General features: G+C 39.9%; 3 protein-coding genes across 3 annotated transcripts in view; 1 reads left to right on the top strand and 2 right to left on the bottom strand.

Annotated features, from left to right (window-relative positions):
* The window catches only part of rfx7a (regulatory factor X7a), a 37,660-nt gene extending 27,532 nt beyond the window's left edge, over positions 1-10,128 (bottom strand). The window contains 1 exon segment of the mRNA XM_045223426.1: positions 9,670-10,128. Within this exon segment, the coding sequence (XP_045079361.1) occupies positions 9,670-9,800 (131 nt within the window). The 5' untranslated portion in view covers positions 9,801-10,128.
* A 702-nt stretch (positions 10,129-10,830) lies between these two features.
* Positions 10,831-18,006, top strand: tex9 (testis expressed 9). The gene is given in 14 exon segments (XM_045223424.1): positions 10,831-12,042; positions 12,890-13,014; positions 13,124-13,187; positions 13,318-13,403; positions 13,490-13,535; positions 13,819-13,892; positions 14,077-14,243; positions 14,485-14,567; positions 14,646-14,681; positions 14,683-14,820; positions 17,017-17,151; positions 17,324-17,458; positions 17,554-17,583; positions 17,585-18,006. Coding segments are annotated over 14 exon segments (1,191 nt in total). The 5' UTR covers positions 10,831-12,018; the 3' UTR covers positions 17,633-18,006.
* Positions 17,787-22,470, bottom strand: LOC121579533 (meiosis-specific nuclear structural protein 1-like). The gene is given in 11 exon segments (XM_041894206.2): positions 17,787-18,208; positions 18,383-18,508; positions 18,681-18,938; positions 19,025-19,132; positions 19,279-19,495; positions 19,597-19,826; positions 19,934-20,036; positions 20,533-20,660; positions 20,789-20,926; positions 20,928-21,014; positions 22,179-22,470. Coding segments are annotated over 11 exon segments (1,584 nt in total). The 5' UTR covers positions 22,257-22,470; the 3' UTR covers positions 17,787-18,097.
* Positions 22,471-24,015: the final 1,545 nt, after the last annotated feature.

The raw sequence follows: 24,015 nt of genomic DNA, 5'->3' as shown, positions 1-24,015 counted from the left end.
TTGGACTATAATCAGTTCTAACATACCTTTCACAGAGGTTTAAATACAGTAGGTCAACTGTTAAATGGAGCTAACACCAAAGACATGACATCCCCTCTCTCCACTCAAGAGTCAGTCAAACGTTGAAAGCCACCATTTACCCACACAGAGGTTTTTTCAGTACACAGACTGTCTCACAAAAACAGGTTTAGACATTTTTGCAAATGTATTAAAAATAAACAGAAATACCTTATTTACATAAGTATTCAGACCCTTCGCTATGAGACTTGAAATTGAGCTCAGGTGCATCCTGTTTCCATTGATCATCCTTGAGATGTTTCTACAACTTGATTGGAGTCCACCTGTGGTAAATGCAATTGATTGGACATGATTTGGAAAGGCACACACCTGTCTATATAAGGTCCCACAGTTGACAGTGCATGTCAGAGCAAAAGCCAAGCCATGAGGTCGAAGGAATTGCGTCGAGGCACAGACCTGGGGAAGGGTACCAAAAAATGTCTGCAGCATTGAAGGTCCCCAAGAACACAGTGGCCTCCATCATTCGTAAATGGAAGAAATTTGGAACCACCAAGACTCTTCCTAGAGCTGGCCACCTGGCCAAACTGAGCAATCGGGGGAGAAGGGCCTTGGTCAGGGAGGTGACCAAGAACTCGATGGTCACGCTGACAGAGCTCCAGAGTTCCTCTGTGGAGATGGGAGAACCTTCCAGAAGGACAACCATCTCTGGAGCACTCCACCAATCAGGCCTTTATGGTAGAGTGGCCAGACTCAATTTTAGAATAAAGCTGTAACATAACAAAATGTGAAAGAAGAAGGGGTATGAATACTTTCCAAAGGCACTGTATATCTACAAAAATAAGACAGATCCTGCTTCTGTTGCATGTTTGAGTGTTTGTTTAATAGCCTACGGATTCCGTGAGCACCAAGCCTCACGCAACCACAACATGTCGGATAAACAGTTCCACAAATTCAGCTGTTTTTCATCTTTGCTGTGCTGTTATAAAGGCTTTACACTTTGTTTCTCTCTCGTTAGAACAGCCTCTCTAGTATTACTTATCATTTATTTTGTGTTGTTTACACTGTTCCAAATTGTCTGAAAAATGATAATAACCCTCCTTTTTCTTGATGTTCTTATTGTTATTATCCCTATTATGATCATCATTATAATAAGTCATGTCATTATCATTAGAAGGCTTAGTATAGCAGCCTTGTATAACCATCATCGATCGAGCTGTAGGTCTAAGAGAGCCTCCTGTTTAGTCTTAATACCGTAACTTCCTTATGCTTATGCCTATATTTCAATACTTATAAGCTACTGTATCAACCAATCATTCATTCGTTCATGTCATCACACAGCATACGAGTCATTCATAATTTGAAATGCAAACAAGCATTTTAGTTCTAAAAATAAAATAACAAAGCGACCCTTAGCTGCAAACAATAAATAAACCGTTCCATTTCGGCAATTGCATTCACGAATGCATGCAACTGTTTTTTTTTGCTGTAATAAAGGCTTTACAAAAAAATATATATACATTACAACATACTCTCTGGTACACTTAGAATTTATTTTGTGTTGTTTACATTGTTCCAAATGGTCAAAAAAAATAGATTGTAATCTAACAGCCCCTGTTTGGCACACGCAGTGCTTTCTCCTTACTTTATTTTTCTTGATCTCCAGTATTTTCCACAACTAGTCAAATGTATTCCACACATCTGACTTCCCCTTTACCTCCTGAGCAACCAGTAAACAAACATTCCCCCGTTTCGAGTTTGTCACGTCCTCTGCATCCATTTTTCTTTCACATGTGTTACGGTGATCAGAGTTTGTTATAACCAATTTATTGATGCGATTATGATATGCTATAGGTCAGGCCCTATTGGTCACGTGCATGCAATGCATACATGTGTCACGTAAAGAGAGCAAGGGTTAAGGGAATAGGGAATGTTTTTCCTAAACAAATTAGAGATTTCAGTAAAATAACTTTTCAGTTAGAAATGACAGGCCAAAAGATCGATTGGTCAAAAGAACAGACGACTCTCGGTCGACGAAGAATTGTTTTAGTCGGGGACAGCCCTAGCAAGATTGCATAAAAAATGTAACAACATGTTCAACAACAAGGAAAGGGTAGAATGTGTGCAACAGGAAAAGGTGTACACACATAAAACGAATAAAAACTAGTTTCCCTCCTGTATTTTCTCCTTTTCTCTAGATAGTAGGCCTACCTCCCCTCAATGTGAATGCACTTAAACTAATAAAATGTCCATCAAGCACAGAGCCAGAAACGAAAATGATCCTTAACACATTTTCAGTTGACATTCCTGACATTAGTTAATGTTCTACTGTTCCCTTTGAATTTACAGGCCTATCTAATATTCAAATCAAGCCACAATGCTTGTTCTGTTGCGTCGCATGTTTGTATCAGATTCACTCCAAGCACAAAACAATTCTAAACTGAATTCCAAAAGTTCCTTGAGAGAGGAAGGTGAGAACGAGAGAGGGAAAAGAAACATACAGTATCTGATCATGCTTGGAGGGAGTGAATCCATTAAGGGGTCCTTCTCACATAGCTCAATTTCCTCCTTTATTTGTTAGTTTAATTGAAATTAAGGGCTGACCAAAATGCAGGGGATTGTTTGTGACCCATGCAAAGACAGTCATTCAGTAATCTGGCAAAAACAAATCTGATAAAATGCTGACCAGTGTAAAAATTGAAAAACATCTACAGGCATTTTGTTACGATGGCATTCCCTACAAAAATTGACAGGAAATGTCACTCAAGATATAGAAACAGCACCAAACGCAATTAAATGACCTCCAAGACTACAAAGAAATTCTAACCACGACAGTAGCGGTGAAAATTTCTATTGAATTCTGCACTCCTGAAAACCGCCTCATGTTTGCCATGGTGAAGCTCATTTTCAATTCTCTTTGAAGACGAACATCCTCATTGTGTTGGTATTTCATCCCCTCCTTCCTATTCTATCCTGTTTCCCCTCCTATTCTGATAAACACTGCCTCCCCAGTCCTTACAGACAGAGAAAGAGAAGACAACGGTGGAATCAATTCAAACGCTACATTCAGCTCCATTTTCATTCCATTAACAGACGCAAGATGGTACATTTTTAATGCCACAATGTGTTTGCATAAATCATGCGACAAGACTATTGGCTATTCCAATGTAGTGAGCTAAACATGTCATGCTCAAACTTCAAACGTACTATCAGAACACTCAATCACACAGCATAACAGACACACTGAATGTGAATCAGTAAAAGGTCAATTAAAGGGCAGATTTACCTAATCTAATGTATTACAGACTTACTTGCCTAAATTTTAATCCGATGTACTGTATTTTACTCAGACAACCCCATCTGCTGGTTCACGGGGAAAAATTGACAAGAGTCTTGAAATGACAAAATATTAAAATCTCACTCTCTTTCTCCTAAGATTTTGTATTTCTGGCCTAAAAGGAGACAAGAGTCATGGAAAAGCAAGCATCTCTAGCCTATATGTGTGAGCAAAACAACGCCAAAGCCTAAAGATGTGACAATCTGTAATTGAGGTAAATATACTGAATAAAAATAGAAACGCAACATGCAACAATTTCAAGGATTTTACTGAATTACAGTTCATAGAAGGAAATCAGTCAACTGAAATACATTTATTAGGCCCTAATCTACGGATTTCACATGACTGGGAATACAGATATGCATCGGTTGGTCAAAGATGAGCCTCACAATGGGCCTCAGGAGCTCGTCACGGTATCTCTGTGCATTCAAATTGCCATCAATAAAATGCAATTGTGTTCGTTGTCCGTAGCTTATGCCTGCCCATACCATAACCCCACCATGGGGCACTCTGTTTACAACGTTGACATCAGCAAACCGCTCGCCCACACAATGCAATACACGTGGTCTGCGGTGTATGGCAACACTAAAGCGAAGTTGGAGGCTGCTTATGGTAGAGAAATGATCATTCAATTCTCTGGCAAATGCTCTGGTGGACATTCCTGAAGTTACCATGCCAATTGCACGCTCCCTCAAAACTTGAGACATTGTGGCATTGAGTTGTGTGACAAAACTGCACATTTTAGAGTTGCCTATTATTGTCCCCAGCACGAGGTGCACCTGTGTAATGATCATGCTGTTTAATCAGCTTCTTGATATGCCACACCTGTCAGGTGGATGAATTATCTTGGCAAAGGAGAAATGCTCTAACTGGGATATAAACAAATTTGTGCACAACATTTCAGAGAAACTGTTTTTTTGTGATTATGGAACATTTCTGTGATCTTTTATTTCAGCTCATGAAACATTGGACCAACACTTTACATTTATATTGTTGCGTTTATATTTTTATTCAGTGAAAGAACTGCCTAATCAATCCTCAGTCTCCCACGGACTCGAGAGACATGCAAAGCTCTCATCGTAACTTTCCAAAGGGCAGTCCAGCACCACCAGAACCAAGCCAAGGACAGATATTTTCCATGGGAGGCAGCATTTGCTTGTGTGCCAGCTCTCCAAATGTAGATCATAGGTATCGTCTATCACTCAGGCTATACTAACATTTAGCTGCACTCACCCAGTCAAGTGTAATGTGCACCATTCAGGACTCTATGCTATAGGTAACATCAGGGCAATTCCATGGTAACAGAATGACGAGACTCCAATTTTGAATGCAAAGTTAAACAAACCATACAACTCGATGCACAAGGACTACGTTCAACAATTTCCACTGACAATGTTACAAAAACACATTTACTTGAAGAACAGATGTAAAGTTTTGTAACAGAATGACAGTAAAATCTCCCTCAGTTTTCCAAAAACTCTGAAATCTCTTCTGAATTACGATTCAAAAGATGTCAGCAGAAAGAATGGGGTCTCAACTATGATATGACACCTTGAGTTAAAAAAAAATCTACTTTGGTTATTGAACTACAGTAAGTGAAGTGGCTCAACACCTATAAAAACAAATATGGATTATGTTTTAAATGCTCATAAAACTGGGGTAAATGTGTACATGTTCCGGTTTCAAAAATATATTGTTCAAAACAAGCTGTTCAGTTACTTACTACTCTGCCCCTCAGTGACTGCCAGCTCTGCGTTCAAGGTCAAGCGAACATTGCTTCGATTGTTTTGCCAGCTATTTGCTAAGAGGGAGAACTGCTCCAATGAAATCGCAGGATTTCAAAGCATAAATTATAACAGCACAAAGTAAATGGACCGTACTGGGGCGCTCAAATGTGCGTCCGTTCAGTCAGACGTTCCGAGTATGCTCTAGTCTCCTCCTCCCTATGAATCTCTCGCGCCAGAAGGCTTACTTCTGCACGTGAGACTAGGTCTGCTCTATCAAGTACAGCAAAAAGCAAATTGTAATTAACTTGTAAATAAATAATCATAAGAGCCATGGGAGCCTGGGACATGATAAACAGGACAACTACATCCAACAAGAGTCAAAAGACAGAGGGATACACTAGCTAGAACCTTCTCTTCGCAGATCTGGTAGGACAAAAAGTGTCGCCAATTTGTATTGTTTCCGCCTGATGCTGTTTATTAGGTTCTACTGTAGGGGAGTGGGTGATATGTTTGGATTAAACAGCGTGTATCACAAAAGCATGATCAAATAAATTTGCCAGCTACAGAAACATTAAGAAATACCTTTGTACATTTCTTTGTTAAATTAACCAGTTAGCTATCTACCTTTGATAAGCAGCTACAGTAGCTAGCTATAGCTAGCTGGTAGCTTTGCTAGCTAGCTATCTAGCTTCCATGCCAATTTCAAGTTTTTCTAAACTAATATATGAATAACTCGGAAATATGAAGTTGTTTCAGAATGAAAGTTAACCTCTAAAAGTCTAACCCGTTATCTAATTGAGTTTGAATTTTAGGACCCCTTTAGGTATCACATTTATTTTTATATGATTTAATAAAATATTGAATTTGGCCTTTACTACTATAGCCCATAGAAATGCATTGAATAACAAATTCATAAACGGCAAAAACAACAGTCAAAAAATAAATCATAAGGAATAAGGTTTTGAAGTGTCTGTCCTATAAAAAAAATTTGGACACATACTTAACATCTTATTTTTGTTGGCACAAAACTACCTCCATACTGCCATTCATTTGTATGGGTTACTTCAGACAAGTCCCGTGACACTTGTGGGGGTCGTAGAGACAAAACGGAGAACACCATAGGGTTCATGAGTCTCCCCTTTCATCAGAATAATGATTTTTCGGGATGTCTCATGGTCTGACAAACACCGCTGTATCTCGGCCACCTTCCGCCGCTGATGTGGAAGGCAGATATAGAGTCATAAAACCTGGAAATGGTTCCAATCGTTTTTTCACCATTCATTATTCATACAAGGTCTGTGTTTCGTGTAGGCTTACCCTGGCGTGACGTTTTGATAACCGCACAAATCTCTCTTGGACAAGGTAACTTTTATCAATAATTAGCATAGCAATTGAGGTGAATATATTAATAAAACTCACCTTGTCTGAGAGAGAATTACATGGCTATCAAAACGTCATGCCAAGGTAAGCTTATTCACAATGTGAAAAATTAATGGTGGAAAAACCATTGGAACCATGTGTTTTTATGGGTATTATGCTTTGTGACCATGTACACCACATGACCAAAAGTTCCAAAATCATGGGAATGAATATGGAGCTGGTCCCCCCTTTGCTGCTATAACAGCCTCCACTCTTCTGGAAAGGCTTTCCACTAGGTGTTGGAACATTGCTGCGGGGACTTGCTTCTATTCAGCCACAAGAGCATTAGTGAGGTCAGGCACTGATGTTAGGCAATTAGAACTAGCTCGCAGTCGCCGTTCCAATTGATCCCAAAGGTGTTCGATGGGGTTAAGGTCAGGGCTCTGTGCAGGCCAGTCAAGTTCTTCCACACCGATCTCGACAAACCATTTCTGTATGGACCTCGCCTTGTGCATAGGGGCATTGTCATGCTGAAACAGGAAAGGGCCTTCCCTAAACTGTTGCCACAAATTTGGATGCACAGAATCGTCTAGAATGTCATTGTATGCAGTAGTGTTAAGATTTCCCTTCACTGGAACTAAGCGGCCTAGCCCGAACCCGTTCTGTGAGCTTGTGTGGCCTACCACTTCGCGGCTGAGCCATTGTTGCTCCTAGATGTTTCCACTTCACAATAACAGCACTTACAGTTGACCGGGGAAGCTTTAGCAGGGCAGAAATTTGACGAACTGACTTGTTGGAAAGGTGGAATCCTATGACGGTGCCACGTTGAAAGTCACTGAGCTCTTCAGTAAGGCCATTCTACTGCTAATGTTTGTCTATGGAGATTGCATGGCTGTGTGCTCGAACTGTCAGCAACGAGTGTGGCTGAAATAGCCGAATCCACTAATTTGAAGGGGGTGTCCACATACACTATATATACACAAAAGTATCTAGATACGTATCGACTCGTCTTGAAAGGGAAAGATGCAAATCCCTAATAATTATGGATATGTGATGTATTCATCCTGAATAGGTACACAAACGTAGAAAAATGCAATATCCTCCTTTGCATGTTTGGGTATTATTCTACACATTGGCTATTATTCTAATGTGCTCCCCCCCAAACACGACCACATTTGGTTGGTACGGACCTGACCAAATCTGAACCAATCATAGAAGTCTGTTTCTCAAGTTTGGACATCATAGTAGAGCAGAGTAAAGTACAGCAGAGTAGAGTTCAGTACATTATACTGTACTCTAGTGTGCTTTACTCTACTGTACAGTGCTGTATTGTACTGTGCTGATATATACTCTACTTTTCTTTCCTGTACTGTAATGTGCCGTCTAAACTTGTGAAACTACTTTTCAAAGTCCATGCACGTCTGGTGTCGGTCGGTGCTCAGTGAGTCAGTTGAGGACGCTGGTTACAGTAAATGGAAACAGAGGGGACCCCTTTGTTTGACCAGAAATCAAAGCCTTTGCTTATTCCTAATTTTAGGATAGAAAATAGTTGAAAAAATGTATTCCATAAGAATTTCTGATGTTGACCATAACACATCAAGTCAATGTATTGATGATGGAAATGATACCCTTCAAAGTAGGGAAGTGATATCCCACGTATGGATCCATGTCATCCAGGGCCGAATTCCTTCACACTGGTTTGGGGGTAGCACTAGGGGACACCAGCCTTACAGCAGATTACTGTGCAGAGAATCAACAAATATACTGTCGCGTATTTTCCGATATGATTAATATAAGCCTAGGTGGTGGCATTTTGCAATTTATGACTTGGCTAAGGTTACATGTTACCTAAGTGGTTTTATATTTTTTATCTGATGTTCATTATATTAGAAAAGTTTATAAAAGTGCCAGTCATGACTTTCCCCAATGTTGTAATTCCACAGCCGTCTGTGTGTTTCAGTTCCTGCCATTTCACTATATATAATCTAATAAACTATTCACACAATATTGCAACCAAGACAAATCACAAATAACAGGTCGTTCTGAATGATTGTGCACCACATAATGCGGTGGTATAAGTTAGACCATGAACATTTAAGTCTGAATATCTGAAACATCAGTCAACAACTGTTCAAACGCAACAACAAAAAAACCACATCTATTAGCATATTATGGTTCCTTATGATACTTCATAATTAATGTAGGCAGTTTCTATATGAAAAAAAAGGTTAAGGCAACAACAGGTGAAACGTGCATATCAGTGCAAATGGAGCATTTAATTCTGGAAGCTGACTGATGTATGAGTGCAACAATCTTTACCTACAGATCTGTGAACAGATTGTTGAATGTAGCCGAATAATATTTTGCAGGTTTGTACTGATACAACATGCAGGTCATTGATTATGTATCAATATATGCTACGGTGCAGGGAAGGCTGTGCTATTATTACCATAGCCATTTATACCTCCATGGATTTTTAAATACATGTCGAGACATGCAACAAAAACAATGACGGTGGTAGTGGTTTTCAACCCAGTTAGCGCAGGCGTGCAACACTGGCTAACTCCCGTTAGCTAACTTAGTTGTACCGCGGGCAAGCGTACTAGCTACATATTATTCTGTTTTCCCGAAATTACGCAAATTGGCTAGAGCGCTTGCACTAATGAGGATACGGAAACCATGCACAATGCACAGGTCCAGCCCATACATACCTCAATTGGTCCAGCTAGCTAATGTTAGTTACCAACGGCGAGGTTTCTTGCAGCACCCGGGTTGTTAATAAATCACCCATTTTGACCCTTTTAGTCAGGACCTGTCGAATACCACGAAAAGGCACCGATAACTTGCTGCTGTCGTCATGAATATGTGACCAACATGCCATGCCGCACGCTTATTTCATAACAAAAATGTGCGTACAATTTATATAAAAAAGAATTTATAGTAAACAATATTAGCTCTTGGTCCAGGAAATGTACGAAAAAGTGTAAAAAATGTCATATTGTCAACGCCAAACACAAATGTTGACATGTTTACGTTGATGAAATGGGGGCGGGGGATGCTAAATTACACACATAAGCTGCTAGTTAGTAATGAGCTGGCTAATTAAATATCTGGCTAGCTAGCTAGAGGTAGCAACACTATAATGGCAAAACATATTGAGCTGGCTCAACTAACGTAAGCGAACTAGCTAGCAAGCAAAGTAGCAAAATGCTAGCTAATGGTCCTCCTTACCAGATGGAATTCTTTATTTTGAGCTGCAACGCACTGGCCTCAGTCCCTTGCAGTCCAGGAACTAGGGATGGTAACGTGCTTATTCCAGAGCCCAGCTTCGGGTGCTGATCAGGTTGTTGATCCTCAGTCATCACGATGAGATTCAGGATGGGAGGAAGGGGATCTTTAACATGCAGGCCTCAACCTGGACCTCGAGAAATCAGTTATTTTTCTACTGTACATTACAGACCCACCCGTTCTCATTTGCGATGTACGTGGACTCAGTTCCAGGGTAGAAACGGTGCCGGGAAAACATGGTTAGACGGTTAATTTCGAACACCATGCACAGACATAAAAAAGAAAAAAAATTACTTTAAAAAATCACAAGTACAGAGGAATACAAAATGCACGCTTTCCTCAGGATTCCTTCGCAGCCTTGGGGCGACCCGTGCGTTTGCAAACACTAGTGGTGGAAGTGTTGGTGATGCTGACTAGTATTCTGCCAGCAGCACAAACAATGACGTCAATTTGTATGTTAATGTAGACACCTTCTAAATAAAAGCCCGCATTTCAAAACATTGCAATGTGGATAACACATTCAAAATATATTGCATTTTAATCAATGGCCACTTCTATTGTGACAACAAGAAAATGCAATCAATAATTTATGACAACAAATAAAAAATATGCTTTTAAAAATATATTTTTTAATACCAATAATGAAAATATGTTGACACTGGTACTGTATGTTGAGAATATTGGGCTGTAGAGAGAAGTTTTCTACCTGTCTCAGCTAAAGTGGGGTGGAAAATACTCAGTAGGGTCTCTACTAATCAAATATGTGTCGTTTTGGAGAGGGACTGTGTCGTACATACCCAGCAGCACTTCGTTCTCCACCCCCTCCATAGTCCCCAATGCAATACACTGTAATATACTGTTTATGGGATACATATTGGGTTGTAGAGAGAACTTTACCACCTGTCTCAGCTAAACTGGTGTGGGGAAGACTCAGTAGGGTCTCTACTAACCAAATATGGTTAGTTTTGGGAGTGGGAAGTAGGGGTGCAAAAAATTCACAAAAGTTGTACACTGGGCCTTTACTAGTCCTGTATTAGCAGACCAATATAGCTGTAGAGCGACCTCTACATATTTTTTTGAATTTGTTACTTTTTCACCAAAAAGTTTTTTTCCTGTCCTCGTTCTCTCTCTCTACAAGCCAATATGTATCCCATGTACAGTCAATTACAGTGTATTACATTGGGGGCTATGGAGGGGCGACACAGTCCCCCTCCAAAACTACATCCTACTGAGTATTTCCCACCCCACTTTAGCTGAGACAGGTAGAAAAGTTATCTCTCTACAAGCCAATAAGTATCCCACCGTGTATTGAGTTGCAGTGAAAGGAGTGGGTGGAGTAAGGAGTCACCAGTACTCTGTATTAAACCTGTTGCCCAGCACAAGAGACCCATTTAAGTTTTGAAAATTATATTTTGAATAATTCCAGTAACATATATTTGTATTTTCTTAAAAGTGTATTTCTTTAAATATATCCTACAGAATAGCTTTCAACATTCCAGTATTTGTGTAAACGTTCAAAAGAAATGACGGTATAAATACAAAATACGTCAAAAGAAATCTACATTCCCAGTTTAGCATGTCTTTGCAGGAGAACTCTTATTTTGAAATAGAAAATCCGCGATCGTGCTGCCAGCATAATATCCTGCTGCTAAGAGAACGGTAATATGCTGCTGCTACTCCTGCTGCTGCTGTCAGGCTTCTGCGGCGCAGGCGCAGTACACGAGGGAAGACTAACCATCTTTTTATTTTTGGTTTTTACACCGCCGTGGTGAGCAGCCAAGTACTGTGTGCCTAATGGCAACATGATTTGGCTTAAATGTCCACAGTAAAAATGCTTTATAAAAATGTATGAATGAGCAGTACTATGGACGTGGTCTTCAATAATCCAATGAGTTTGTAAAATAACATTTTGAAATTGCTATTTCATTTAAATGCAATTATTTGCAATCAATGGTAAACACATGAATATGTCTATAATGGCATTATGCTCCATGTGTAGACATGCAGCGAATCTGTTAGCCTTAGCACATGCTGTCCTACACATTTGCACATTTCAGCTTACAACACATTTTATGTTTAGCTAACAACTCAAATGAATGTGTTCATTAGTCCACAACGGCACCTAACATCATCTTTTTGCTAAATGTATCAAAGTCAAGATTGTGAAAAACAGAGACTCACACAGCAAAAGTGCGTGTTCCTCCGCCTTTGGTTGCACCGTCGAGAAAAACATTTAGCCTCGACTTGTTGCTATGCAACCGCAACGCCACCCGCCAGATTCATCACAACAAAATGTCTGAAAGAAGACTGCATGAGGTGAGTCAATGTATTGTTTCAAACAACTGGCTACAGTATTATACTGCTAAAAAACTTTAACATACCCATTCACAAATACAAGAAGAACTAGCTAACTAGCTATAGTCACCTGTATGTGTCCTAGCTATATCGCTGTTTAAGATCTAAGTTAGCTAACTGCTAGCTAGATAGTTAGCATGCTAGCTAGCTAAAACAGTACGTTAGCTGCTAGTATACGTTATGTATGGCCACAGATAAATAGGGAAAACCCATAGAGATAGATAGAGGACCCGTTTTCGCATGGGTAGCGCCATTGACGACTTCCACCAATTTGAAGTAGTCAACTGGGTGGGAGCGTTGAGCTATAAAAGAACGCGGGACTTCAGAGGATCACATAATTCCGTTGTCACGAGGGATCAGCCGATTAATTATACTCTTGAGGAAACATTCCATAACTGCAGGTGGCAGTAAATCGCCAACTTTTTACCTGTTCAAACAACACACTCTAGGTGGCAGTGTGCACCCTTTCAGTTTGTTTGTTACTCATAGAAGTAACGTTAGTAGAAGAAGACATTTGACTACTTCAAAATGGCCCTGCCCATGCTCTCACAGACGCCATAATAGGACAGATACAATGATGCGATGTCTATTTAAGTCTATGGGGAAACCCTATCAATATCTTTGATATCGCTAAAACTAGCCTAACTCAGAGATAGATCGTAGGTTATGTGAATAACTGTACATTATACGCAGACTGACTTTCAATGAACGTGTTGTTCCTTTGAAATGTTATATGCCTGTTGGCTAAAAGAACCAACAACTACTGTATTTTTATGAGCTACCTAACTTACTACATTTGTTTATTTAGCCCAAAATACCCATGTTATCCAAGGCAGAAAGGTCTCAAGGAGGAAGATCTGTGAGACGTCCAGCCTCTGTCCCCTCAAAGAAACCATCCACGATAGACCTACTTGCTAAAGAGGAGGAATACAAGTAAGGTTCCTTGCCCAAACATCTGTTGAGTCAATGTAGACTGTATCATATGAGATGCTGTAACCAGATGATGATAGCATAAAAAAAGAGCATATTTCTCCCATTCCAGACGTATAAATGCAGAGCTGGAGGCAAAAACAGCTGAACTAGTAAGGCAAGCGGAACAGGTTATGGTAAGTGGTTTAGCTAGCTACCTGACCAATTGACACTCTTCAGAACAACATAAAACATTCATTTTTAGACATCATATTTGTTTTATTTAAACTTTTATGTCCTGATTATTGTTTTTTTTCTTTTTTTCAGAGTGACCAAAATGAAGTCTTGTCAAAGCCAATCTCTTTCCACCTTGATGTTGACATTGAGGATGAGGATGAGGAGGAGGATTTCAGGTAATACAATATTGCATTGCTCAAAACGTATACCATTTCAGTGTAGTAGACTGGATAAGAATATATGTATTTGTATTTGTCTTTAGGAATGTGAACATGCTGGAATCTTCAGTTAGGAAGCCCACTGCTAAGGTGCAGTATTCAATTCAGTTTGATATGTAAAATGTAATCTCAGAGAGGCAAAGGTAATGTAATCACTTAGTAAAACTAGGTGAGAATCTCAATTGCATTTCCTTGAGTCCTTGCGTCCTCTCCCCTCACCTCCTTTTCAAAACCCATTGGATGAGAAGGTCAGAGGGGAGGTACCTCTGACCTTCTCATCCAATGGGTTTTGAGAAGGAGGCGAGGTGAGAGGACGTGAGGAATCAAGGAAATGCAATTGAAATTCTCCCTAAGTCATATTTCCCTTGCTCAGGTAGTGACAAAGAAAAGGGTCACTTCAAAATCCAATTCACAAAACAGACCTCCTGGAAACCTGAGAAAAGCACAGTAAGAATGTTATCCTTGTCACAAATGTTCACACAAATATCTATTGGAAACACTGGAAGATTAATGTGAAAGGTTATGGCTTAATGAGTGTCCATCATTGTGGATCTTCAGTTCCTCATGTTTGTTATGACTTTTTCAACTTTTTGTTTGAGTTGTATTTTGTTTATTTGTTATTTTATTTCAGAACAACAAAGGCATCTGCAGTTGAGGATGTTGCAGTTCTTGAAGATTTTGTGGATTTTTCCTTGACTAAAACAATACGTAACATTGAGGGGAAGCTGGATGATGGAGATACTCATGACAATCTTATGGAAGACATCATGCCCAGTGTTGGGGATGAGATGGGATCAGGTGAATTCTGATTTCATGTATTACACTTTCTGTGGCATTCTCACACATTCACAATATCACATCTGGAGCACAAGAATGGGTCTTTGCAAAAACATTACATTACAAAAAAATTAAGTTATTTATCAGAGTTCCAGAATATCAATTGTTTCAGCCTTCTGTTCATCGAGCTTCTCGCATATCCTTAAAATTATATCATTCTTTATGTAACTATAGTATCTTTTTTTTGTGTGCTGTGTTTTAGATGCTCAGATCCGTTTTCTCAAAGCAAAACTTTGTGTAATGCAAGAAGAATTAAACCGGCTAGCATATGAGTGCAACAAGAAGGTAATGATAGAAATATGAGCGATTAGGTATATTTTTGGAGTAACATTGAAACAAGTATAAAACATTTATTTGTTATAGGATGATGCAAACAGTAGTTTAAGCACCAACATAAAGGGAGATAGAGGAGGATCGAACCAGACTACAGAAGACCACAAACATTCAGCAAACCCAGATAGAGAAACACAGAACTTTAGCGGAGGAGTCAAACAGAAAATGTGATGGGCTCCAGCAAGAAGTAACTGCTCTACAGAAGGTGGGTGTCAAGGATAAAACAGTTATTACATTGATTCTCTTTCTAGTTAGTCTTTTGGTAATATTATAAACAGCACATATTGTAACCATGAAGTCCATGAACAGTGACTGAGAGAAACCAAGACGTTTATAGACCGGTCTTATTGCTGAATGGGCAGGGGGGCATTGTACAGCTTAGACAAGGTTGTTAACCTCTACGGGATCGGTATATGGGATGGTTGAGCTAACGTGCTCTAATGTGATTAGCATGACTGTTGTAAGTAACAGCAAACTTTCCAGGACATAAACATGTCTTATATGGGCAGAAAGCTTAAATTCTTGTTAATCTAACTGCACCGTCCAATTTACAGTAGCTATTACAGTGAAAAAATACCATGCTATGGTTTGAGGAGAGTGCACAACAACAACAAACTTATTACAGCAACTGGTTTGATACATTCACCTCTGAAGGTAAATAATGTACTTACATTCAGTAATCTTGCTCTGATTTGTCAACCTGAGGGTCCCAGAGATAAAATGTAGCAGTTTTGTTTGATAAAATCCATTTTTATATTCAAATGTTGGAACTGGGTTTTACAGTTTGAACCCTTGCTGTCTCTGGCTCCACACCCACCCCGCCCGGCCATCTAGATGTGTGAAAGTTAGTGTATAAGCTAAATAATCCATCATGTATGACATTCCTGGGAGTGTGTAAACTTACATTTTGTATTACCATATCATTTTTGTATGTTCTCTATAGTTATGTACTTGAAAATGTATCGATTGACCAAGTTCGACACATTTGGGCAGACTTGATACAAAATAGTCCAGTATTGCAATGCTTCACTGGATCAATCTGAAACTTTGCACACACACTGCTGCCATCTAGTGGCCAAATCTAGATTGCACCTAAACTGCAATATTATATTGTGGCATTTCTTGCATTTCAAAGATGATGGAACAAAACAAAAAATAGAAAACGCATGTTTTTTTGTTTGTATTATCTTTTATCTAATGTGATATATTCTCCTACATTCATTTCACATTTCCACAAACTTCAGTTTTTCCTTTCAAATGGTATCAAGAATATGCATATCCTTGCTTCAGGTCCTGAGCTACAGGCAGTTAGATTTGGGTATGTCATTTTAGGCCAAAATTTAAAAAAAGGGTCCGATCCTTAAGAGGTTAATAAAGGATGAAATCAACCCCTCAACAGGGGAATGCCTGGCATGGCCTCATTAACATGATTAGCCTGTAAGGTGAACCTCTCCTGCAGCTGGTGGTTGTGCGGCGCTCATGTGACAGATATCTTTGGAATTCAGAGAAATCCCCCAGCGACATTGCCCTCGCCTTGACCAGGGGTGGGGTGAAACATGGTTGTATAATATTTCCCACTGGGAGGGATCACAACAGAGACATACACTGAGTGTACAAAATATTAGGAGCACCTTGCTAATATTGAGTTGCTCCCCCTTTTGCCCTCAGAACAGCCTCAACTCGTCAGGGCATGGACTCTACAAGGTGTCGAAATACGTTCCACAGGGATGCTGGCCCATGTTGACGTCAATGCTTCCCACAGTTGTGTCAAGTTGGCTGGATATCCTTTGGCTGGTGGACCATTCTTGATACACACGGGAAACTGTTGAGCGTGAAAAACCCAGCAGCGTTGCAGTTCTTGACTCAGTCAAACCGGTGCGCCTGGCACCTACTACCAGACCCTGTCCAAAAGCACTTACATCTTTTGTCTTTCCCATTCACGCTTTCAATGTCTCTATTGTCGCAAGGCTTAAAAATCCTTCTTTAACCGGTCTCCTCCTCTTCATCTACACTGATTGAAGTGGATTTAACAAGTTACATTAATAAGGGATCATAGCTTTCACATGGATTCACCTGGTTAGTCTGTCATGGAAAGAGCAGGTGTTCCTAATGTTTTGTACACTCAGTGTATGTCCACACCCAAAGAAAATACAAATTAATGGTTGATGGCTTCCTAATGCTTAGTAGTCACAATTATTTGTTTAAATGAATAACTATTAGCATTTAATTTCAGAAATATGAAGTTAATAAGTAACTGTGATGACAGTCAGTTGTTGTAGCTATCTAATCAAATATTACCATTATCATTACAGTGCCTTTGAAAATGTGTGTAGGTGCGGTATAAAAACATTACACAAAATGCTTTTACTGAATTAGCTTGCCCCCCGTGTGTTTAACAAAGGAAATCGAGGGTTTGAAGAGAGCACAAAAACAGGCAGCAACCAATCACAGTGCCGTAGAGGTAAGACTGAACAGAGCCTTGGAGGAAGTTGAGAGGTCCAAGACACAACTGAGCAAGATCAAGCAGATGAGCAAGGTAAATTAAACCACCTATCAGTGCATTTAGTGATCACATCAATCATCATTTACACTACAAATAGTGCCATGCTATTAGTATAGTTCAGATTTTGGTATTCAAGTTAGGCTTCTGTCACTTGTTGTATAACCCAGGTTAAATAGACTTGTTTTATGTCTATCCTTTCCATAAGGACACAGCGGACCAGGCGCATAAAAAAATAGAAACCTTAAAAGCCGAAAACAAGAAGCTGGAAAAGCAAAAAGCAGAACTGATAGTGGGTTTTAAAAAACAGCTAAAACTGATTGATATACTGAAAAGGCAAAAAGTAAGTCTTCATATTAAATGCAAGTAATTATTAAAAGACCGTATCATTACTGATATTTCTCCTTAAACTGACATTTTTCCCCCTTGCTTGAGCAGATGCATTTTGAAGCTGCCAAGATGTTGTCGCTTTACAGAAGAGGAATTCATGAAAGCTCTTGACTGGGGGAAATCATAAAGCAATGCTGAAAAATGTATGTAATACAATCCTGCTTGCCTTGAATTTATTCTTATGGTTAGCTACAACATTGATTATGTGGCCTTTAACATTGTGTGGACGTTATATAGTCTGTATGCATTTTTCATTTATACAGAATATATTTGTAATGCAGTTGGATTTGAAAAGGTTAGCATTTTATTAGAATAATGGGTTAAAGCAATTTAAACTGTAGTTGCATCATCACCTAATAAAGGAAATTGTGTAGTTTTTTAAATTACCAAATGACTTCACCTGAACATTTATGCACCTCCATGATATGATTTATATGTGATATGCAGCTAGTGGAATACAAATGTGTCATTGCAACTTAATACATTTTTGAGTACACCATCGCCATAAGAAATCCATCATTTGATACACCAAAACAAACACTACACGGCATCTACCCAATACTGCCATCTAGTGGTGTAGTATAGAAAGTGGTTATTCATCATCTCCCCAGCTCTCTTCATCAAAGATGTCGGCCTGTCGCTTTTGGAAATTGCTTCTGAAGTCCTCATCAAAGTGTTCAAGGTCATCTTCCCGGAATATGCCCTTAACATTTGAGAATAATATAGTCAGTTTCAAAAGTGGGATCTTGCTGGAGCAACATTGCATCAAAAGTTTTTTTTAAAAGAATTTGGACAGCCAATGACAAGAGTTTAAAGAAAAACACAAAGAAAGCACTTGCAGTAGAACTAAAAACTAAGGCAACCTCCTCTCCCTTACCTTAGGTAGATAGCCCAGCAGTTTTGTGGCATGGAGTTTGAGAAGTCTTCGCCTTTCCTCCTCAATGATCTGTCGACGCAATGCCTCCCTCTCCTGTTCAATTGCTCTTTCTTCAGCCTCACGTTCCTTGGGAAGAGAGATCAAACTTACATTCAACAAATGTTCCTTAAGGTACCTACAGAATACCTCTGAGGCAGACAAAACCGTGTTAAACAGAAAAGCTTCAGTTACAATAACACCACTTTGATGTTGATAAAGAGTGCACAAGTGTGTTCATGATGAGAGCAATATACTGTACCTTGTCAGCCAGGTACTGCTGTCTCCTGTCCTCCAGCAGTTTCTCCACAGCCCTCTTGTGCTCAAGCTGCTTCATGCGGCGTTTCTGGGCATTCATCTGCTCTATGCGGTCGTCCTCAGCAAACTTGGCCATCATCATCTGCCTGAAGGCCTCCTCCTCCTCCTTCTCAGCCTGCCTCCGCATTTCCTTGAAGGCTATTTGCTCTTGGCAGGTCTGCTGCAACTCCAGCCTCTGTCTGATTCTCTTCTCCATCTCCTCCTGTTAAGCCATTTAAAACATTTTAAAAAGGGTTGAATCCTCTAAAGGTGTTTTAGAAATTTTAAAATGAGGGTATGCTTGATTACGATTTGTTTCTGCCTTGCAGCCTCGGCTTGCTCCTCCAGACAAAGCTCTTCACGAACACGCTCCATCTCGTCACGCTGCTGCCTCTCCATTTCAATCTTCTCAGTGAGCTAGAAGAAAGACACATACATACTCTTCCTCAACAGCCATCAATATTGTTGAAATAATTTCTCACTTTGTACACAAAAAAAGACAAACATATTCTTAACTATGAATATAGCCAAGAGTTTTGCAAAGTGAGTTTTCTCCCTCTTACCATCTGGTGAAGATGTTCTTTTGCCTGCTCTCGTTCTCTGACTTTCTCCATTCTGTTCTTCTCCTTACGCTGCTGGTAACTGGCAAATTCCAGGATGCGTCTGTTCTCAGCCTCCATCTTCTCCCGCTCCATCAGTCTCCACTCCGTCTGCTGGCTCTTGAACTCCTCTATGTACCTTTGAGTGGCTGTTATCTTCTCCAGTCTTAACTGCCTCTCCCTGCAAATAAGAAATGTCATTAGATTTCATTATATGCTGATCACTTGATCAAGCAGGAAACTTAGACAAATTGTGAAAACACACTGCCACTGTCCACTCACATTTGATCCTCCTCATAGATCTTCCTGACGATTTCGTCGACCATGAGTTTCTCCTTGAGGAACTCCTCATAAGCCTCCTGTCTCTTGTGCTCTTTATCCTCCAGCTGCTGCTCCAGCTCCTGCTGGTACTGCACCACCTCCTCGTAGCGCTTATGGTCTTGCTTCTCCTGCTCCACAGAGGCCCGCTCATGCTCGCTCTTCATCTTACGAGCAATATCAGCCTCCTGCCGCTAATGTCAGAGAAAAATATGGATTAACAAAAAGCACAACCAACAAGTGTTTTGGTTCAAGTCTCAGATGTCCCTTCTACCCCGGGAAAGGACATTTATGAACTTACCACTGTCTCATATCTCATAGACTCCTTTTCAGCAATCTGTGCGGCCCTCTCCCGGTTTAGGTATGCAGACTTGAGCTTCCCCTCTAACTCACGGAGTTCAACACTAAAATGACAAAGGAAACAAGCAACATAAAACATCTATCCTGCAACAACTATGGACAGGTTCTTGTTGATACACTAACCCAGGGATTTATATTAAAGTCTGAAAGGCATTTTCCCGTCCCGTCGGGCAAGTCAGGAGTATTTTTGGGTTGCCCAAAGATTATGATCACTTGCCTGAAAATTTTGCCTGTCTTTATCTACATAGAAATAATTGTTTTTTTATTTTTTTATCATTAATCCCCCTTGTCGACTGCCATAAATTGACTGTCTTTCACTTAAACAATGGGAAAGAACCAGAATAATCAGTTTTAGGCTCCTGGAATTCTTTGCAGTTCGGTTATTTTCACTTCTTGTTTTTAAATTACCTGCCCAATGGGGCAACCTCAGAGCAGGGGCAACCTCAGAGCAGGGTGCGACTGTTCAGTTCACTTGACCCAAGCAATAGGAGGGCAGCCCTTAGTGTCAATCCCTGCCAACCCCCTCATTTTGAGACTTACCTGTTCTCTTTTATATATTGCCTCATTTTTTCATCTCTAAGCTTTTCATAGCTGATGCGGGCCAGTTCTTGTGCCATTCTCTCCTCTTGTTCTAGTTGCTTTTCCTTGTATATTCTCTCCTCCTCTGCCTGTAAGAGTCAGGTGAAGCAAGCAATTACTTTTAGGGCCCGTTTCCCATACACAGATGAAGCCTAGTTGTCCTTTAAGCAGGTGCTTTTCATGAATGTTGTGTGAAAGCGATACCTTGCATGCATACCTTGATGAGAGCATCCTCAATTTGGCTTTCGTGCAGCTCGTCTTGCACCTTGCGTAGGTATCGCTTCTTTTCAAGTCTCTCCTCACTCATTAGATTGGCTTGCATCTGTCTGTCCTTAGTGATGCGTTTTGTCAGATCTTTCTCGTTGCTCCTCCTGCTGTCGAAATTCCGAGGTCACCCTCTGCTGCTGACTGTGCGTCATGTTGCGCCGCTGGCTCATTGAAGCCTTGAGGAAAGACGGCATTAGTTAATTTTGGTCAATGTATCAAGCAAATACATACCGGCTACTACCAGTGGGAATAATCAAAGATAAATCATCTCTGGAGTACCACTCAAGCTTGGCTTACTTAGCACTAACAGCTAGGTCAGGGGTTTTCAAAGTGGGGTCTGCGGACCCGCTCAAAATATTATTATTATTATTACAATTTAGTATTTTTTATTATGAATATTGCTAGCACCAACAGAATCAACCAATTTTAGACAAGGGATCTGTGGAAGTTTAGAGGGTGCAATACAATACACTGTAATATCATTCATCGCTATTGATGTTCTTAAACCAGATGCACGTGCCTGGGAGGCACAGGGATATGGTATCCACAGAGTGCTCCATCAATTATCAATTTGTTGAACTGAATTATTCTTGTATTCCTCAAAAATGTTGTTTTGAACATAATGCACTGTAATTTCCAGGCTCTGTCGTAGCTGGCCGCGACCGGGAGACCCATGGGGCGGCGCACAATTGGCCCAGCGTCGTCCAGGGTAGGGGAGGGAATGGCCGGCAGGGATGTAGCTCAGTTGGTAGAGCATGGCGTTTGCAACGCCAGGGTTGTGGGTTCGATTCCCACGGGGGGCCAGTATGAAAAATAAAATACAAATAATGTATGCACTCACTAACTGTAAGTCGCTCTGGATAAGAACGTCTGCTAAATGACTAAAATGTAAAATGTAATTTAAGCTTTAAAACTGTGAAATATTCTCTCTGCCCCAAGGCAAAATGTGTAGAATTGCAGGAATTTTTCTTTAAAACGTCAACATTTTATCTGATGCCAAGAGAGCCTTTAAAATGTTATTTCCCAGTGCCCGAGACTTGGGTAGTCCGTCCGTGCACTGCAGTCATAGTAAAACTGCTTGTATCCTATTTTTTTATTTTTTTATCGCACTTTAAAGTAGGAGTTGTGTTCTGATATTCTGAGGGGGCTATCACAAATGTGGTCCCCGACGCAAACAAGTTTGAAGTTTGGGAACCTCTGCGCTAGCTAGGTAAATTAACTAAAAGTTAACTAACGTCAGTAGCTAGCTGAGAAAACGAGCTAACGACGTTAACCACCGAATAGCTAGATCATTTTCGTGGAAAACACAATTAAACATAATCGACAGCCGAGTAATTTACCATCATTGCGTGGAGCTGTTGCAAGCCTCTCGTTGATTGTTTCACCAGGAAGACATTTAATGAAAGCTTCTTCTTCATCTGCCACTTTGATCTATTTGTTTTGCTTCCAGTCGTCTTGGTAACATCGCGCCTTTTGTGCCTAACAATAAACTCGAATGTAATTGGTTAAAAAGTCTGCTTGGTCTCCCGTCTTCCCTAAAGTACAGATGCTGCGCAGAATAAGTAGCAGTTATTGACACAATAGTTATTCAAAAACATATCACCCACCCATCCACACACATATATACATACATTTACATTTTAGTCATTTAGCAGACGCTCTTATCCAGAGCGACTTACAGGAGCAAGTAGGGTTAAGTGCCTTGCTCAAGGGCACATCGACAGATTTTTCACCTAGTTGGCTCGGGGATTAGAACCAGCGACTTTTCGGTTACTGGCACAACGCTCTTAACCACTAAGCTACCTGCCTCCCCATAGTTTACAAGTCCCAATTCCCTCCCATGCTATGACACCCCCTCCAAAATATCTAAATACAATATAGTTGTACAATGGACATCTATGTATTTTGTAGTTTAATTTTTTTTTAAACGATGGACATGAATAATAGGACTACCCCGGTCCAGTTAAAAACTGGAAAAATTATCTTAGAAAAGTATTCAATTGGCAGGTCCTTAAGGGTGGGACTGATATTACTTGATTTCAGATTACTGGTATATAAAAGTTATAATTTACTCTTCGGTATATAATAGATACTTTGACCCTTTTGATCGATGCTGGGGACAGATATAGTCAGTAAAGCTGTCTGAAAGTATTATATTACAGTGCCTTCAGAAAGTATTCACACCCCTAGACTTTTTCCAAATGTTGTTGTGTTACAGCCTGAATTTAAAATAGATTACATTTAGATTTGTTTGTCACTGGCCTACACACAATTTCCCATAATATGAAAGTGGAATTATGTTTTTCGATATTTTACAAATTAATAAAAAATGAAAAGGTGAAAGGTCTTGAGTCAATAAGTATTCCATCCCTTTGTTATGGCAAGACTAAACCAGTTCAGGAGTAAAAATATGCTTAACAAGTCACATAATAAGTTGCATGGCCTCACTCTGTGTGCAATAAAAATGTTTAAACATGATTTTTGTTTGAATGTGATTTTTTAATCACTACCTTATCTCTGTACTTCACACACATACAATTATATGTAAGGTCCCTCAGTCTAGCAGTGAATTTCAAAACACAGATTCAACCACAAATACCAGGGATGTTTTCCAATTCCTCGCAAAGAAGGGCACCTTTTGGTAGATGGGTAAAAAAAAACAGACACTGAATATACCTTTGAGCATGGTGAAGTTATTAATTACAATTTGGATGGTGTATCAATAGACCCAGTCACTACAAAGATACAGGCGTCCTTCCTAACTCAGTTGACGGAGAGGAAGGAAACCGATCAGGGATTTCACCATGAGGCCAGTGGTGACTTTAAAAGAGTTACAGAGTCGAATGGCTGTGATATGAGAACTGATGATGGATCAACAACATTGTAGTTACTCCACAATACTAACCTAATTGACAGAGTGAAAAGAAGGAAGCCTGTACAGAATACAAATATTCCAAAACATGCATCCTGTTTGCAACAAGGCACTAAAGTAATACTACAAAAAATGTGGCAGAGCAATTAACTTTCATCCTGAATACAAAGTGTTATGTTTGGGGCAAATCAAATACAACACTTTACTGAGGACCACTCTCCATATTCTCAAGAATAGTGGTGGCTGCACCATGTTATGGGTATGCTTGTAATCGGTAAGGACTGGGGAGTTTTTCAGGATAAAAA

The sequence above is a fragment of the Coregonus clupeaformis genome, chromosome 1, assembly GCF_020615455.1.
Source record: "Coregonus clupeaformis isolate EN_2021a chromosome 1, ASM2061545v1, whole genome shotgun sequence".
NCBI classification, from domain to species: Eukaryota; Metazoa; Chordata; class Actinopteri; order Salmoniformes; family Salmonidae; genus Coregonus; species Coregonus clupeaformis.
This window is presented reverse-complemented; position numbering and strand designations above follow the sequence as displayed.